General features: G+C 45.6%; 1 protein-coding gene across 1 annotated transcript in view; it reads left to right on the top strand.

Moving 5' to 3' along the window:
- Positions 1-217: 217 nt before the first annotated feature.
- Positions 218-17,338, top strand: part of CCDC195 (coiled-coil domain containing 195) — a 75,243-nt gene continuing 58,122 nt past the window's right edge. The window contains exon 1 of the mRNA XM_063919575.1: positions 218-553. Coding sequence (XP_063775645.1) covers positions 304-553 — 250 coding nt within the window. The 5' untranslated portion in view covers positions 218-303. The remainder of the gene's footprint in view (positions 554-17,338) is intronic.

The raw sequence follows: 17,338 nt of genomic DNA, 5'->3' as shown, positions 1-17,338 counted from the left end.
TAAGAATTAATCAGTCATGGAGGCATAAAAAAGAAGCTACTCTGTCATTTTTAGACATAGTAAACTCTCATGGAAAGCAAAAACCGTGCAGGTTTGAATAATTAAAGGCCTCTTGTCTAAACGCTTAATCCAAGCTCACATCCTGATGAAAGACGACCTAGAGCTGGGTGTAGGGCCACCTGCTATTGTACAACTGATCTTTAGTAAATAATGCGTCAAGCAGATGATTTGGTGACTCTGGTAGCATTTGCTCCTTTGAGACCACCGCACTGGGGAAGAAGGGTGAAATAGAGGAGACTGTTAATGGAAGGCGACACACACTTAATGCGAGTCATCAGAGAAATGCGGCTAGAGATCAACAAGCTGGAGAAAGAAAACAAAGAGCTTCGGGGAGAGCTAAGTCAGGCTGGGCACAAGGCAATAACTGCAAAGGAGCCAGAGATGAGAACTGGCATCAAATGTGACCAGCCAGGGACAGAAGAGCTGGTGTGCCCAGGAGTAATACGTAGGAATGTCTCTGTGGGATCTGCTGACATACTGCAGGAGCAGACAGGTACTATGTCTTCCCTTGCCTGAACACTATGATGGGACGGTTATTAGATAGCATAGATATAAAAGCAATAAATATGCCACAGTATAAGCAAAGTTTAAAAACATTTCTCACATAGCAGAATTTAAGAAAGATAATTTACACTGGCATATACTTATTCATTTTTTTTATCTTTAATACATTTTTTTTTTTACAACTTTATTATTGTGAATCCACTAGAAACTAGCAGAAACATTAACATACAGTATGATAGGCTGGGGCCATAGTCACACATTCTGACATTAGGTATTCCGGAATCCCTGGGGTACGAGCAACCAGATGCTTGCACTCATTTACTGAACTGTGCTAGAAAAATGACAGTAAAACTCTGACCGGTCACTTTGAGCTATAGCACCTGTTTTTGTTATCTGTGCGCCAGTATTCAGAAATGTCTCTCGTTACACCATAGAACAGAAAACTATTCTTATTTCCAGGGATAGTCCATGGTTTAATGACCTGTACTTGGAAATGTCCCTATTTTGCCGTATTGATCAGCTTCGAGGTAGCATTTATAAAATACATTCTATAAAATGATAGGTACTGTAGATGCTGACTAGTTGCTATGGGCAACTTCTCCACTAATCCACTTCTCCACTCTTTTTACTGCTTAATATACAGTATCAACCCCTAAATGTGCTTAGTTTCGGATGGCAGACTGGATGTGTATGGGAAATACAGATTCAAAGATAACAACTGTCATTCTATAGAATGTTTAGACATACTGTAAGTATTGTACATCTTGTTATATAGTACGTTTTGCTGATCTAGGAGCTATTACATGAATCACCAATCTCAGATACAATATTGCGGCACATGTGACGGTCCTGACCTGTGGGAGTGTCATGCGTGTGTAACACATAGTTGCTTACCTTCCCTCATTCTGCAGGAGACTCCCTGAAATAGTAGCAATCTCCCCGACTCCCTGAATAGACAATTAATCTCCCTGATTACACCTTACCCCCATTATATAGCTGATACATTCTATGGGGAAAAAAACTAAATCAGTGATACATACATTCAAATGGGATGATCAGTGTCATTTCCCTGTATTGGTTATAAGGCACAATGATCCCTATGGCTACATGCATTTTAAATACGGTTTCTCATGGCCACTCACAGTATATGTGTATACTGTATACTAACTTATGGGGCTTATTTACATTTGGATGTTAGTAATTTTCATGACACATCTCTCAGATGTAGCAACACACGTCCGCACTGATAGGTGTTACTTTCACATCTCCCTGAAATGCTTTTACAAAAGTAGGCAAGTATGGTGTAACTGTAAGGTCTGGGCGATTTTGACACACATATGAGGAAGAGAGGCTGTCCTAATAAGGTGGTTGGTGCAAGTGCCTGTAGTAATGACGGCAGATGCATCGGATGGGGTAAAATTAATGGGCGGCCCAGGTCTCCAGTTGCAGAAACATGAACCATATGGATTCTTGCATTAGCATAAGGTAGTAAATCAGGCACCTGCAGGGACAGAATCAGCCCCATTGTGTGCGATCAGTAGACTCATGTCAGGAAGGGTAGGATGTATGTAGAGTATAGTATACTCTAGGGCAGCTGAGCTGCTCTCCGTGGCCCATCCACCCACCTGCCAAGCACTGGTTTATGTCTTTACTTTTTTTTAAAAGATCCTCCGGAGCGCTCTGGAGCGCACCGGAGCTCAGCACCCCGTCAGTGACTCACTGCGCTACAGCAGCTGCACTGGCAGCTACTCCCCCTACTTCCCAGCAGCCAGTGCAGCTGCTGCAGCGCAGGGAGTCACATTGATGCGTCACAGAGCTCCGGGTAGTGTGCCTCTCTCAGGCTGAGCGCGTGTGGTGAGAGCCTCCACTCCCGTCAGGACACATTTCTGCAGCAAGGTGGTAAGTTTATATATGTCGGGGGAGGGCTGGTGCCATTAATAAATTATGCTCACATTGTCCTGCATGAGTTCGGGGACCTGGCCGGGCGAGCGCATGTGCTGTCTATAGGGTGGGGGGTGAGGAATAATTATAGTGCCTGTGCTGTCTATTGGGGGCATATGTGTATCTGGCACTGCACTACTTGGGGAATATGTTAATCTGGCACTATTGGAGGCATACATGTATCTGGCACTATTAGGGGCATATGTGCATCTGGCACTGCACTACTGGGGTCATATGTGAATCTGGCACTATTGGAGGCATATGTGTATCTAGCACTATTGGGGGCATATGTGTATCTGGCACTGCAGTATTGGGGGCGTATGTGTATCTGGCACTATTAGGGGCATATGTGCATCTGGCACTATTCGAGGCATATGTGTATCTGGCACTATTAGGGGCATATGTGCAACTGGCACTGCTCTATTGGTGTCATGTGTATCTGGCCCCCCATTTGTGTATTACACCCCCATTTTCATTGGCCACACCCATTTCTTGGCACACCGTACCATTAACACATTTTTTTCTACTTACACCCCTGTAAATATGTACAGATGGAGCTGCGCTCATCTGAAGATGAAAATGTGCACTCCCGGCGTGACTAGGCGATCAGTCCACCTAGTCACCACGGGAGTGCACAAAGATGATCCCATTCAGAGCGTCTCTGTCCGGGCACGCGGACAGAGGCGCACTCCATTCGAGTAAATGGGGAACGTCTCCATCACGTCACTTGGGCAGACAGGGATGCTCTCAGCGATAGACGCATCCGGGCGTGTGCGCCTAGTCACAGGCGGAGCTATGGCTAGCGTGGCTCCATCTGTATATATAATAAGTGGAAGGACTCCTGAGCCTGGGATAACCGCTGGGGAGCAGCGGATACCTGCAGCACAGGCAGCAAAATGCATTTAGTGCCCCTTGGACTTCATTGAATTTTTGAATGTGGCCCACACTGTCCTAAAGGTTGAAAACTCCTGCTCTAGGGGGTCCCATATAAGATATACAGTAAAACATGGGTACAGCGAAGGGCAGGTCATTGTGGGATCCCACCCCAAGGGGGTCCAGAATGATATACCAGCAGTTGGGATACCGGCTGTCAGTATCCCGCGCTGTGCTCCCGTGCTTTCAGAGCAGTGGCGAGCGTTGGGAGCATCAGGTTCTATTCCTACTCGGTTGGTGGCGTGGGAATTAGGGGCGGGTGTCGGTATGGTGGCCGTCGGTCAAATGCCAATGGCTGAGATCCCGACTGCCGGCATTTTGACTGCATACCCCCAAGTGCTGGATGACTGATGTGCTGGAAGGATTTAATATGGTCCTGAATCTAAACATAGACTCACAATAGCCGCATTTCTCTGCAAACTCGCTGCTGCTCTGAAATTTCAGCCATATAAGTGATAGATGACTGGAGGCAACCAAAGCCTTGGGTGCAGTCAGCTTTCTTGTTAGCTCTAGGCCCACAGCTCCTTTTCTGGGCTACATTTCCCTAGCCATACCTACCTTTGTAAGTAGAGAATACTTATGGGCTGATACTGGGTCAGACACAGCAGCGTGTATTGGCAGTCGTCCGTCTGTGACTTTATGCAAATGCCGCTACAAGCTCCTACCCTCCTGTACATCCATGTGACTGAATTTACAAGCACTGAGATGCCCAGTCAGCATCTGTGCATGCAGTAATACTGATTGGTGAGTCCTTATACAGTATGCCATCATCAACCTCTCCATGGAAACTTGCATAAGCACTAGTGCAGGTGCAGTGTCTCTGTCTATGGCTTCCTATGCCTGCAGCCGTGTGCCTGTGTACTTATCCGCTTACACTGACATGCCTCCGACACTCCCATGACACGCCCACTGATTATACACTGCTAGCCACCTCCCAGTCATAGCCCAGGAACAGCCATCACTTCTCCACAACATTTCTGATACTGTCTGTCTAAATAGCAGCTGCACCTGTGTGCATGCACTATATAAAATACATGCGCCACAGGAGTTTGTAGGAATTTTAGCATATTCTCAGTTACAAAACATTGCTGAACTGAGCATCAGCATTGTGTGCAGTATGCATGCACTGAATCAGGTCCTTAGTGAGTGACATCTCAGACTACCCACCTCTTAGAGGTGACACAGGAACACACCATCACTCAATACCATTTCTTATGATGCCATAATATGTTAGAAGATTACAGTACATTAAGGGGGTCTATTCATGAAGCAGTGAAAAGTGGGGAGAAGTGAGCCAGTGGAGAAGTTGCCAATGGCAACTAATCAGCTGCTCTGTATAATTTCATAGCATGCAAATTATAAATGTTACTTCAATGCCGCACATCGTTCATCATTGGTGCATACACACTGAAAGATATGAATGACATCTCGTTCATTAATGAACAAGATCGTTCATATCTTTCAGTGTTATCGGCCAGCGTGTAGGGCCTATTACTTTATATTTCGAAAATCCATTAATTACCAGAGCATTAATGTATGTCACTTACAAATTCCACATGAATACTCGGGTCATAGAACTATTGTCTCGCAGGGTGCAGCCAAGACTTCAATTAAATGGAATGGACATTTATTTCAAGCTGTCAGGCAGGAGATACTGTATCAGACAAATGTATCCCTGCAAAAGCCATTGATTCATTTCCCGTATTTAAATGTGATCAAACGTATTGTGGGGTCTATTCATGGAGCAGTGAAAACAGTGGAGAAGTGAGACTGTGTAGAAGTTGCCCATGGCAACCAATCAGCTGCTCCGTACAACTGTATAGTATGCAAATTATAAATGTTACTTCAATGCTTATTAGCTCTCCACTGGATCACTTCTCCACACTTTTCACTGCTTCATGAATAGACCCCTAAAGGTGGGTGGGCATATGAGAATTTGTCATTATAGTCAGATGATAATATATTGGTTGTCCAATCCACAATGGACTGGAGAACGCAGAATTTTGAGGGACAAAGCCAAAGTTGATAAACAGGCAAACAAGACTCTTGAAGTACCAGCAGAGAAATATAATTCCAATCCAAAGATTGGTAGAGGTGCAGACAGGGCCGCCTCCAGGCCTACTAGCACCCTGAGCGAGAAAATGTAAAAAATTTAGGGGCGTTGCTTCGTGGGGAAGGTGCGTGGCCACATAATAGTGGCAATTCGCATTACACCACACAGTAGTGCAGCTAATACACATTGCACCAGGTAGAACCTCCTATACACTTTGCGCCAGGCAGAGCACGTTAGACACTTTGCGCCAGGCAGAGCACATTAGACACTTTGCTCCAGGCAGAGCACTGAGAAACATTGCCTAGCCACAGACGCCTAGCGGAAACACTACATGATATGCTCCCCAGCCGTGCCAGCTACACATGACATGCCCCCCAGCAGTGCCAGCAACACGTGACATGCCCCCAGCAGTGCCAGCTACACATGACATGCCCCCCAGCAGTGCCAGCTACACATGACATGCCCCCCAGCAGTGCCAGCAACACGTGACATGCCCCCCAGCAGTGCCAGCAACACATGACATGCCCCCCAGCAGTGCCAGATACACGACATGCCCCCCAGCAGTGCCAGATACATAAATGGCCACACAGTGCCAGATATGTCCCCACAGTTCCAGATACATAAATGCCCCTACAGTGCCAAATACATAAATGCTCCCACAGTGCAGATATGCCCCCACAGTGCCAGATACATAAATGCCCCCACAGTGCCAGATACATAAATGCCCCCAGTGCCAGATACATAAATGACCCCACAGTTCCAGATAAATAAATGCCCCCAGTGTCAGATACATAAATGCCCCCAGTGCCAGATACACAAATGCCCCCACAGTGCCAGATACATAAATGCCCCCACAGTGCCAGATACATAAATGCCCCCACAGTGCCAGATACATAAATGACCCCACAGTTCCAGATACATAAATGCCCCCACAGTGCCAGATACATAAATGCCCCCACAGTGCAGATATGCCCCCACAGTGCCAGATACATAAATGCCCCCACAGTGCAGATATGCCCCCACTGTGCCAGATACATAAATGCCCCCACAGTGCCAGATACATAAATGCCCCCAGTGCCAGATACATAAATTATCCCACAGTTCCAGATACATAAATGCCCCACAGTGCCAGATACATAAATGCCCCCAGTGCCAGATACATAAATGCCCCCAGTGCCAGATACATAAATGACCTCACAGTTCCAGATACATAAATGCCCCCAGTGCCAGACACATAAATGACCCCACAGTGTCAGATACATAAATGTCCCCACAGTGCCAGATACATAAATGCCCCCACAGTGCAGATATGCCCCCACAGTGGCAGATACATAAATGCCCCCACAGTGCCAGATACATAAATGCCCCCACAGTGCCAGATACATAAATGCCCCCACAGTGCCAGATACATAAATGCCCCCACAGTGCCAGATACATAAATGACCCCACAGTTCCAGATACATAAATGCCCCCACAGTGCCAGATACATAAATGCCCCCACAGTGCAGATATGCCCCCACAGTGCCAGATACATAAATGCCCCCACAGTGCAGATATGCCCCCACAGTGGCAGATACATAAATGCCCCCACAGTGCCAGATACATAAATGCCCCCACAGTGCCAGATACATAAATGCCCCCACAGTGCCAGATACATAAATGACCCCACAGTTCCAGATACATAAATGCCCCCACAGTGCCAGATACATAAATGCCCCCACAGTGCAGATATGCCCCCACAGTGCCAGATACATAAATGCCCCCACAGTGCAGATATGCCCCCACAGTGGCAGATACATAAATGCCCCCACAGTGCAGATATGACCCCACAGTGCCCTTCCCAGTACATAAATAACCCCACCCAGTGCCGATCCATAAATGCCCCCCACAATACCTGCGGTGCTGGGAGGGGGAGTGCTGCTGAGGGTGTGGGCGGACTCTTCCAAAACGGTTGTGTGCGCGGCGCCAATAAGGGTGGCGCCCCGCGCTGCCGCTCTATTCGAACATGCCTGGAGCCGGCCCTGGGTGCAGGTCATATAAAGTCAGCATATACTGTATAGGAGTTATCTTGCTTCTAATGACTTAACTTTATCAAAGTGAAAAAGAGTGTGCAGTTGTGTTTATGGTGCACTGCCACCCAGAGGGCGGTATTCAATTCTTTTCACCCTCTTACACACCCGTTCTGTTTCTGCTGATGGACGTGGTGTAATTATTTTAGCTCACAACCCTTTTCGCAGCTAAACCTGATTATTATGGGCGCGATATGCGCAATAACGGGGATCACTTTAGAAAGGAAATTGGGCATGATCTAGGGCCCAAGGGGTAATTCTGACCCGTTCGCACGCAGCGGTTCTTCGCTGTGGTGCAAACAGGTCGGAAATGCGCATGTGCGTCGTACGCATTGCGCACACGCGTCGTTGCCAGCGACATATGTGATCGCAGCGGCGATCGCAAGAAGATGGACAGGCGGTAGGCGTTCCGGGGTGGATACTCACCGTTTCCAGCCGTTTTCGGGGAGTGGTAAGAAAAACACAGGCGTGTCCAGGCAAACGGAGGGTGGATGTCTGACGTCAAAGCCGGGACCTGCATCGCTGGATCCGTCGCACACTGTAAGTAGGTCTAGGGCTAGTCTTGTTTTGTGTGAAACTTTTTCAGCATAGCAGGGCTGCACAAGCGTTCGCAGCCCTGCTATGCTAAAATACACTCCCCCATAGGCGGAGATTAGTTGATCGCACCAGCAGCAAAAAGTTGCTTGGTGCGATCAACTCGGAATGAGGGCCCAAATGTAATAGCCTGCAAGATTTAAACCGGCAATTAGTTTTAAGGCAAAAACTATTGGCACCTTAGAAGGCAGACTTTTACTTTTGTGCTTTAAGAGTGTCACCTCCAAAAACGCCACATCTGTGCCTGAAAAGGAAACTGAGACTGAAGATGAGTAGAAATAATGATGATTTATACATAGAAACTGAGGATGTTACTTTGGATGTTGCTAATGTTCAAAGAGATGAGTGGGGTGAAAATAATGAAGATACAATAATGAATATTTTGTACTTGAAGAAGATATACATAATGATGTGTATTGTGTCTCAGTGAGGCAGCCACCAGCGGTAACACCTCATGCCCAGAGAATGCCTCTTGAAAAATACAAGAAACTGTGCTTGTAAGGGAAAACAGAGTAAATGATGCTACACAGATACACTCTGGGGGTCATTCCGAGTTGTTCGCTCGCAAGCCGTTTTTAGCAGCTTTGCACACGCTAAGCCTACGCCTACTGGGAGTGAATCTTAGCATAGTAAAATTGCGAACGAAAGAATCGCAATATTGCGAAAAGACATCTCTGTGCAGTTTCTGAGTAGCTCCAGACTTACTCGGCATCTGCGATCAGTTCAGTGCTTGTCGTTCCTGGTTTGACGTCACAAACACACCCAGCGTTCGCCCAGACACTCCTCCGTTTCTCCAGCCACTCCCGCGTTTTTCCCAGAAACGGTAGCGTTTTTTCCCACACGCCCATAAAACGGCCTGTTTCCGCCCAGAAACACCCACTTCCTGTCAATCACATTACGATCGCCTGAACGAAGAAAAAGCCGTGAGTAAAATTCCTAACTTCATAGCAAATTTACTTGGCGCAGTCGCAGTGCGAACATTGCGCATGCGCACTAAGCGGAAAATCGCTTCGATGCGATGAAATTTACCGAGCGAACAACTCGGAATGACCCCCCATATACAGAGTAAATGATGCTACAGTAATAAAGTCATGGCTCTGATATATTCATTAGATAAATCACAAATATATTAAATTAGTTATAAAAATGACACACAGTATACAATACAAAACGTCAGCCATGAGACTTATTATTATTATTATTATTTTGTTGTATGGGCGCTACAGAAAAAAAACAATAGTTGTATCGATAATGTTCTGATTTATTAATGTGATCAGTGTCGGACTGGGGCATGTAGGGCCCACCGGGGGAATACAGTAAGGGGCCCATGTTTAGGGGTGTGGCCAGTCTCTAGAGCGGATGTGCCCAGCCTTCCACATTGGTTTGCCTAACCATTTTGCAAGTGTTGGTCCCCTAGATAAATATATACAGTAAATACTGTAGTGCATGCATGATAATGTACTAGATTAGTAACAGTACAGTCTGGAACCTGATCCCTAGAGGAGGGGGTGGGCCCCCAGGCAGTAGGGCCCACCGGTGGTTTCCCCTGTACCCCTGTGGGCCAGTCCAGCCATGAGTGTGATGCAGGGACGTGCAGTCAGGGGAGGCACGAGAATGGTGCCTCCAAACCACATTTAAATCTGTTTTTTAGTAGATAAAAAATGATTCAAATAATGCAAAGTCTAAAGTATATACTTATGACACAGAATATGTGTCATAAGTATCTTCTTTGTATTATTTGAATCATTAATGACAGGCAGTGCCTCCCCTGTCATTAATGATTCAAATAATACAAAGAAGATACTTATGACACATATTCTGTGTCATAAGTATATACTTTAGACTTTGCATTATTTGAATCATTTTTTATCTACTAAAAAACAGTTTTAAATGTGGTTTGGAGGCACCATTCTCTGTGCCTCCTGCTGTCAATGATGATCAGGAAGCGGGGGACGGGGCCAAGCATCGGGCAGTCATAGCCCATTAAAAAAAAATCTATAAGCGGCACCTCTAGAAGTGCCGCTTTGACAGCGGCGTGCTGACAGCCCATATCATGCAAGCACGCCCCTGTCACTGATCTGATGTGATTGGCCAGTGGCTAATTCCGGGGGCAGCGGGGCGGGCGGGTGTACCAATCATTATTATTTACATTACATTAATATGCACCTGCCCGTCATCCAGTAACGCACAGCACAGCTGCTGCCAAGTGGAGTCCGACTCGAAGAGGAGGAGCGGCCGCAATTCCCTCTACTCTCACAATTGCTCTGGCAGCTGGCTCCACTGTAAGGGCTGCATGCAACTGACATACCTGGGCTGCGGTGACAGAAGTGGACCGCACTGGGCGCCGGGATGTCTGCGCTGTACTCCCCGACTCTGAGATCCCACCTCCTCCAATCTGCAGCAGGCGGCTGGAGATCAGAAACAGTGGGTATGTGGGCGTCCAGATCTTAGCACCAGGGCCGGATTATAAGCAGGTCATGTGGGGATGAATGTCCTCGGCACTCTACTCGCATGCCTGTGGGCCCTGCTCCATACTCTTCCAGCCCAGCCCAGGCTGCTGCAAGATGAATGGGTGCTGACTGCAGCTCCAGCAGAATGAAGATGGTGGCCTGGGGCATGATCCTCCCCATCACAATCAAATGCCTGTCGGGGCACTGACAGGTACAGTGTGTTTGTGTATGTTACTGTGTGTGCACACTTTGCCCTCCCCTGCCCGTTGCAATGACAGCAGCTGTGATGGGGTACGCCCATTGCCCCATTACCACCAGGGCCACACTGGCCATCTGACAGTCTGGTCCAGTCGAGCAGCAGATACACCTCCTGGCGATGTGCTCCGTGGGTACAGTTTTTGTAAGACTTAGCTGTGTCATGACGTCACTTTTGCACAGCAACGTATTTGATGACACACTGGCACGAGAAGCTGAGGACCTGCAAGTGGCATTACAGCTCTCCTAGTGCAGGCTGTACCAGGTTCGGGTGTTGGTGGACATAGTTACTGCAGAGGCCGCCAGCAAGTACACTAAAGCCAGGTAAATACCTTGCTGCCTTCTCCTGCTCTCCCGTCTCCCACTATTCCTCCTCTCTACCTCTCCCATCTCCCACTATTTCTTCTCTCTACCTCTCCCATCTCCACTATTCCTCCTCTCTACCCCTCCCATCCCCCCACTATTCCTCCTCTCTACCCCTCCCATCTCCCACTATTCCTCCTCTCTACCCCTCCCATCCCCCCACTATTCCTCCTCTCTACCCCTCCCATCTCCCACTATTCCTCCTCTCTACCCCTCCCATCCCCCACTATTCCTCCTCTCTACCTCTTTCATCTCCTACTATTCCTCCTCTCTACCTCTCCCATCTCCTACTATTCCTCCTCTCTACCTCTCCCATCTCCCCTATTCCTCCTCTCTACCCCTCCCATCCCCCCACTATTCCTCCTCTCTACCCCTCCCATCTCCCACTATTCCTCCTCTCTACCCCTCCCATCCCCCACTATTCCTCCTCTCTACCTCTTTCATCTCCTACTATTCCTCCTCTCTACCTCTCCCATCTCCTACTATTCCTCCCCTCTACCCATCCCATCTCCCACTATTCCTCCTCTCTACCCCTCCTATCTCCCACTATTCCTCTTCTCTACCCCTCCCATTTACCACTATTCCTCCTCTCTACCTCTCCCATCTCCCACTATTCCTACTCTCTACCTCTTCCACTATTCCTCCTCTCTCCCGTCTCCACTATTCCTCCTAACTCCTGCTCTCCCTTCTCCCACTATTCCTCCTCTCTCCCTCTCCCATCTGCACAATACCTCCTCTCTCCTGCTCTCCCGCTATTCCTCCTCTCTACCTCTCTCATTTGCCAGTATTCCTCCTCTTTACCTCTCCCATCTCTCACTATTCCTCCTCTCTACCTCTCCCATCTCCCACTATTCCTCCTCTTTACCTCTCCCATCTCTCACTATTCCTCCTCTCTACCTCTCCCATCTCCCACTATTCCTCCTCTCTATCTCTCCCATCTCCCACTATTCCTCCTCTCTATCTCTCCCATCTCCCACTATTCCTCCTCTCTCCCTCTTCCACTATTCCTCATCTCTCCCGTCTGCACTATACCTCCTCTCTCCTGCTCTCCCGTCTCCCACTATTCCTCCTCTCTACTTTAAATTTACATACCAGCACTTCTATTTACTAACGTCAATGACTGATTTGCCCCAAATATAAGTGGGATGTGCATTTGCTATAACATTTGGCATAATAACTTTAGGAGGGCATTATGTATTTACAGCAGACATGTGGGGCCATATCCCCACTCCCGTACCTGGTGGCACCAGCAACCATGCTTCCCCTTTTAGAAAGGAGATATTACCAGCTCTCTTGAGGGGGGAGATGTATCAAGCCTTGGGGATACATGTTTGAGCCTGTGAACTGCAGGCAACGGCTGGTTCTATGCAAGTCTACCCAATCAGCTGCTGTCATTTCTCTTTCACAGTCTATGCCGATTGGTTGCTTTGGGCAAATTCTCTATTTTATCTTTCTCCAAGTCTTAATTCAGATCCCCCTTTGGCGTATTAGGTGTTCATAGCAATCAAGTAGCATTGTGTAATTCCATAACAGACAATGATGGAAATGGCGAGAAATGGTCCATGGGAAGCCGGAAGATGGTGATGCAGCCATCAATGAGGCAGTGGAGGCTTAATCCAGCTCCATGCCACTGCTTATTTGACTGCTATACCCCCATGTTTGGAATGCTATACATACGAGAGCTGAGATTTCTGGGAAATCACAATTTGCAGCATTTTGGTGCTCAAAACAGGAAAGCTTAGTTGTGTAGAAACCACTACTTTCTGTTAGAATTGTGGATATAGAAAAAAAAGCATAGGAACAACTGGTGCTGGTGTACAAAGAAAACAATCTTCTAATTAAGAGAAATTATTAATTACCAGTTTTTATAAAGCTGATATGTCATTGGAACCTGAAGCTGCAAGTAGGAATATATTGCAGTTCCCTTAAAAGAAATATTAATAAAAGATCAAAAGAAGCAGCACTTTAATCTGGAGAACATCTTTCAGTAGACGTTTATCTAAAGGTCGTTATACTGTAACACGTGCAGATTTACATGGCTAGTTTAAAACTCATTAAAGTAATAGCAGTCAGTAGTTTGAGATAAGGATTTGTGAATAAGTGTGCATACAATTAACTTATCATATAAATATAACAACACAAATATAAACTGCCATCAAATGGATTCACTAGAATATAAATATAGCCCTTAATGATTAACAAATACGCCTGAATATCGCAAGCTGAATACATTATAACTAGTAAAGAGACGCAGCATTTGCTGGGTCACCTCAGTCTTCACCTGCTCCTCTGTTTTCGCTTTCTGTCCGAGCTGTATAATTACTTATTGTAGGACAGATGTACTAAGCCTTGGAGAATGATAAAGTGGAGAGAGATAAAGTACTAGATAATCAGTTCCTGTCATGTTACAGGCTGTGTTTGAAAATTGGCAGTGAGGAGCCGATTGGTTGGTACTTTACCTCTGCCCACTTTATCTCTCTCCAAGGCTTAGTACATAGATCTGTGTGTTCCTGACTCAGAGGTGTCCGCTGTCCTCTCCGGCAGGTCTGACCCATTGCTGCAGGCAAGGCCAGAACTAAGGGTATGAGCAGTGCAGTCTACCAAGTAGCAGGACCCTGGGTGAGGCATTGTTACTGCCCAAGAGCACTTCTGCAAAGTCACCAAGAGTATCCATCCACGGGAATCAGGGCTAGGGATGGCCATCGACCATCGCTGATTTGAAATAATCAATGGTCTATGACCAATGTTGAGTACTTTTACCATCTATGGCGGAGAACCAGATGGTTTCCCGCCATTGTTGGCACAAAGCTAACAAATGTTTATTTTTTTCTCCATGTGTTGGGACACAGTTTAGTTCCGCCCCCCAATACCTGCGAAGCCTTGCCCCTGGGCTTTGATTGGTCAGCAGCTCTTTTAACACTGATGCAGGGGTGACCATCAGTGGGTAAAACCATCAATGGTTCCATTACAGATGGTTTTACACCATCAAGGTTATCCAACAATGGTATCACCGATGGTGATCATTGATGGATAACCCACCGATGGCCGTCCCTAATCAGGGAAGTCCTCTACTTCCTAGAGTCAGTATCCCCACCACCTAGGCCTAACATCATGATGTCACAGGTTTAGGGGGAGGGGCTGGCACAGGGTGGCAGACAGGCGTGTTCTGGTCCTGGCTGCTGTGAGAGCCTTTAGGGAAAGAGGGGGGTCATATCAGACCTTAGCCAATTATTATATACTGTAGATGATACGAGGAGTGTGGGGACCGTCATCAGTTTGACATGAGTATGATGAAATGTTGACATGCAGCATGACCGCATGCTCAGCATGTCAAGAGTGACCATGTTGATATTCAGAATATCTACCCAAATAATACAGTATGTTAACATAAGGAACTGTCAGCAAACCGTCTCTGCTGGTCTAGTGGTCTCTCACCTTCTCCTGGCAGCAGTGGCAGCTCCAGCATCTTGTTGCGGGTCCCGGCGGTGCTGTGACAGTGACTTCCGGGGCAGAGCTGTGATGCTCCTATGTCATTCCTCTGACAATGACTCATTTCTGGGCTTTAGGGCTAGTTAACAAGGGGGCACAGCAGCAGATATTGCAGCTACCTGCTTCAGTTTCCCTTTTTGTAATCACAAATGAAGTTCCCATAGCTGTGTACAGCTAGATTTAATTTTATGTATTCTGGGGCATATATATTGTAGGCTGCATTTACATTTTAATAACATGTTTATATTGGAATAGCATAATTAGTCTCACTGGTAATAAAGTTTTTAATACTGAATCTCGTATCCCCAGACGTCACATTAGTTTTCTAACTGTAGCAGCCCAGGGGCTTTGATGGTATTGATGATCCTTATCTCGGCCATATAAGTGTTATTAGATTAAAGTGGTTGTGGCTCTAGCCCTGAAATTGTTAGTTCATTATGCAGACAATATATTTACAGATATAATTAGAGACTTCAATCAATTTATGTCATTGCAACACTTACAAAACAAATATGTATCCCCAAGGAATCAATCTTTAGTTATTTACAGCATAAACACGCTGAACACAAAGAATGGGACAGAAAGATACTGCACCTACAATTCAGCTTTTACCAGGATTATTGCCTAAAGGTACTCAGCCAAACTAATTACTTCCAAATGTCTACAAGATGCCTTTGAACAAACCATATATTTTTAGTACATTCATACTTTAATTCTGGACCTGTCTATGAATTTCCCAATTTTAGCACTCTGTTGTCTCCTATTTATCCAGAAATCTTAGCTATCCATGCCCTATATCAACACTATCTTATTGGGAGCTATTGGTGAACGAACCTTTGATGGAATATGTGTGTACAACTGGCGTGGTATGGCAGCATGGCGTGGAGTCAATACACAGCCCAGTACGTAACCCGTGGGGTGGCATATTTATCAGTAATGTGATGTGTACAGCTGTACTCACAGTTATGCATACAGTGGCAAACGCAGGATTTCTAGAGGGGGGTTTCCAAATGCAATCCACAATCTCCCACTCTGTGGAACATTGGAGCAAGTGCTGGAGTCTGGGGGAGCGTTAGAAGAACCTGGTAATAACCCTGGACATTAATGTAAACATTGGACTTTTTATATACTGGACACTGTATGGAACACAGTATTAATATCTAACTAGGGTATAGGCTGTATCAAATATATTTAAATAAGAGAAGTGGTCAGGAAAAGGTTTAACATACCATAATAAATACACAAACATAATAGAACCAGTACTGCACTTTCTAATCACACATTCCCCACCTCATGATAAGGCTCCTGTCTCTTCTTCCTGGAAGCTACTATCTGGTCCAGTGCACTGATTGAGGACTTAGATCCACACACACACACACACACACAGCAAACTGGGTAGAAGAAGCAGCTACCACTGGGCATGTGCAGCAGCTCTGCTCTGTCCCTTACACTGCATGAAGTGGTGGCAGCTCTAGTAATAGTATGATATACCATTGCTATTATTGTCATAATTTGAGCCACTTCCCTAAAGGAGCAAATGTGAAGTATGCACAGTAGCGATCTCTGGCTTCAACAGCTTTAAATGGCAGTAAACCCTTTTGCCATGAACTGTGTTTCATGCAAATTGAGGGATGTCAATAATGAACAAAACTATGGGAGCATGGATTATATCATACCTTTTTATGTGGAATAGTTAAATATTGGCCTGAAAGGGGTTCTTAATTACTGTAAATTGTATGCTGTTTTCATCTAGTCTATACCTGTCACCTTCTTCAGGATGGATAAGATAAGCAAGCATTCTTCTTTAATGATATGTACGGATCTACTATCTTAAGACGTGTCATAAGACATGAAAATGATTGTAAACCCCAATAGTTTGTATTACTGCTGCCATCTATACTAAATAGTATATATATTTTATTTTGTTACATATGGCATTTTATATTTTGTACATTTTGTTAAAATGTAAAAAAACATACTGTTTAAATTTGGACCAATCACAAGCATCTTTGGGAGCGCTAGTAAATTCAGTTATTACTTCAATGTGCCGTATTGTAGTATTGAAGTCACTACTATTTAAATGAGCAAGATAAACGCTAACAGAGTGACAGCTACTAATTGTCTCAGTAATAAAGATGCTCCTGCAGGCACATGAGCTGGGAAATGCGGACAGTAAGTGTTAAATATTTATTAAGCTCCTTAAATCTCTCATTCATTTGCATTCAATGCTTCATCTCCCAGAGCAGTCACTTAACATGACCGTTATAACGTTCCTATTGCAAACATTTAGCTGCCTGGTCACAGCGTCTGACCTGACTGCTGCTGCGACACTCTGCACCCCTGTACATGAGTTATCTCTCACATACCCACAGGGATAAAACATATCCTGTTATCACTCTGTTTGAACTCAACATTCATATCAAGCTATTCCCCTGACAGAAATGTGTTTAATGTATTTAAGATGATTTCTCTGAATCGGAAATATATTTTATGTTTTATGTGCAAAGTTCTGTTAAAGAGAAAATATAGAATCTTTTCAAATAAAAAGATATTTCTTATTTGAGGTATAAGCAGAACATAGTTAAAAAGGAATTCCACTTCAATGGATGAAAATGTTCTTTTTAAAC

This window comes from Pseudophryne corroboree, chromosome 4 (assembly GCF_028390025.1).
Source record: "Pseudophryne corroboree isolate aPseCor3 chromosome 4, aPseCor3.hap2, whole genome shotgun sequence".
In the NCBI taxonomy this organism is placed as follows: Eukaryota; Metazoa; Chordata; class Amphibia; order Anura; family Myobatrachidae; genus Pseudophryne; species Pseudophryne corroboree.
The sequence above is the reverse complement of the archived record's forward strand: the minus strand, read 5'-3'. Positions and strand labels throughout refer to the sequence as shown.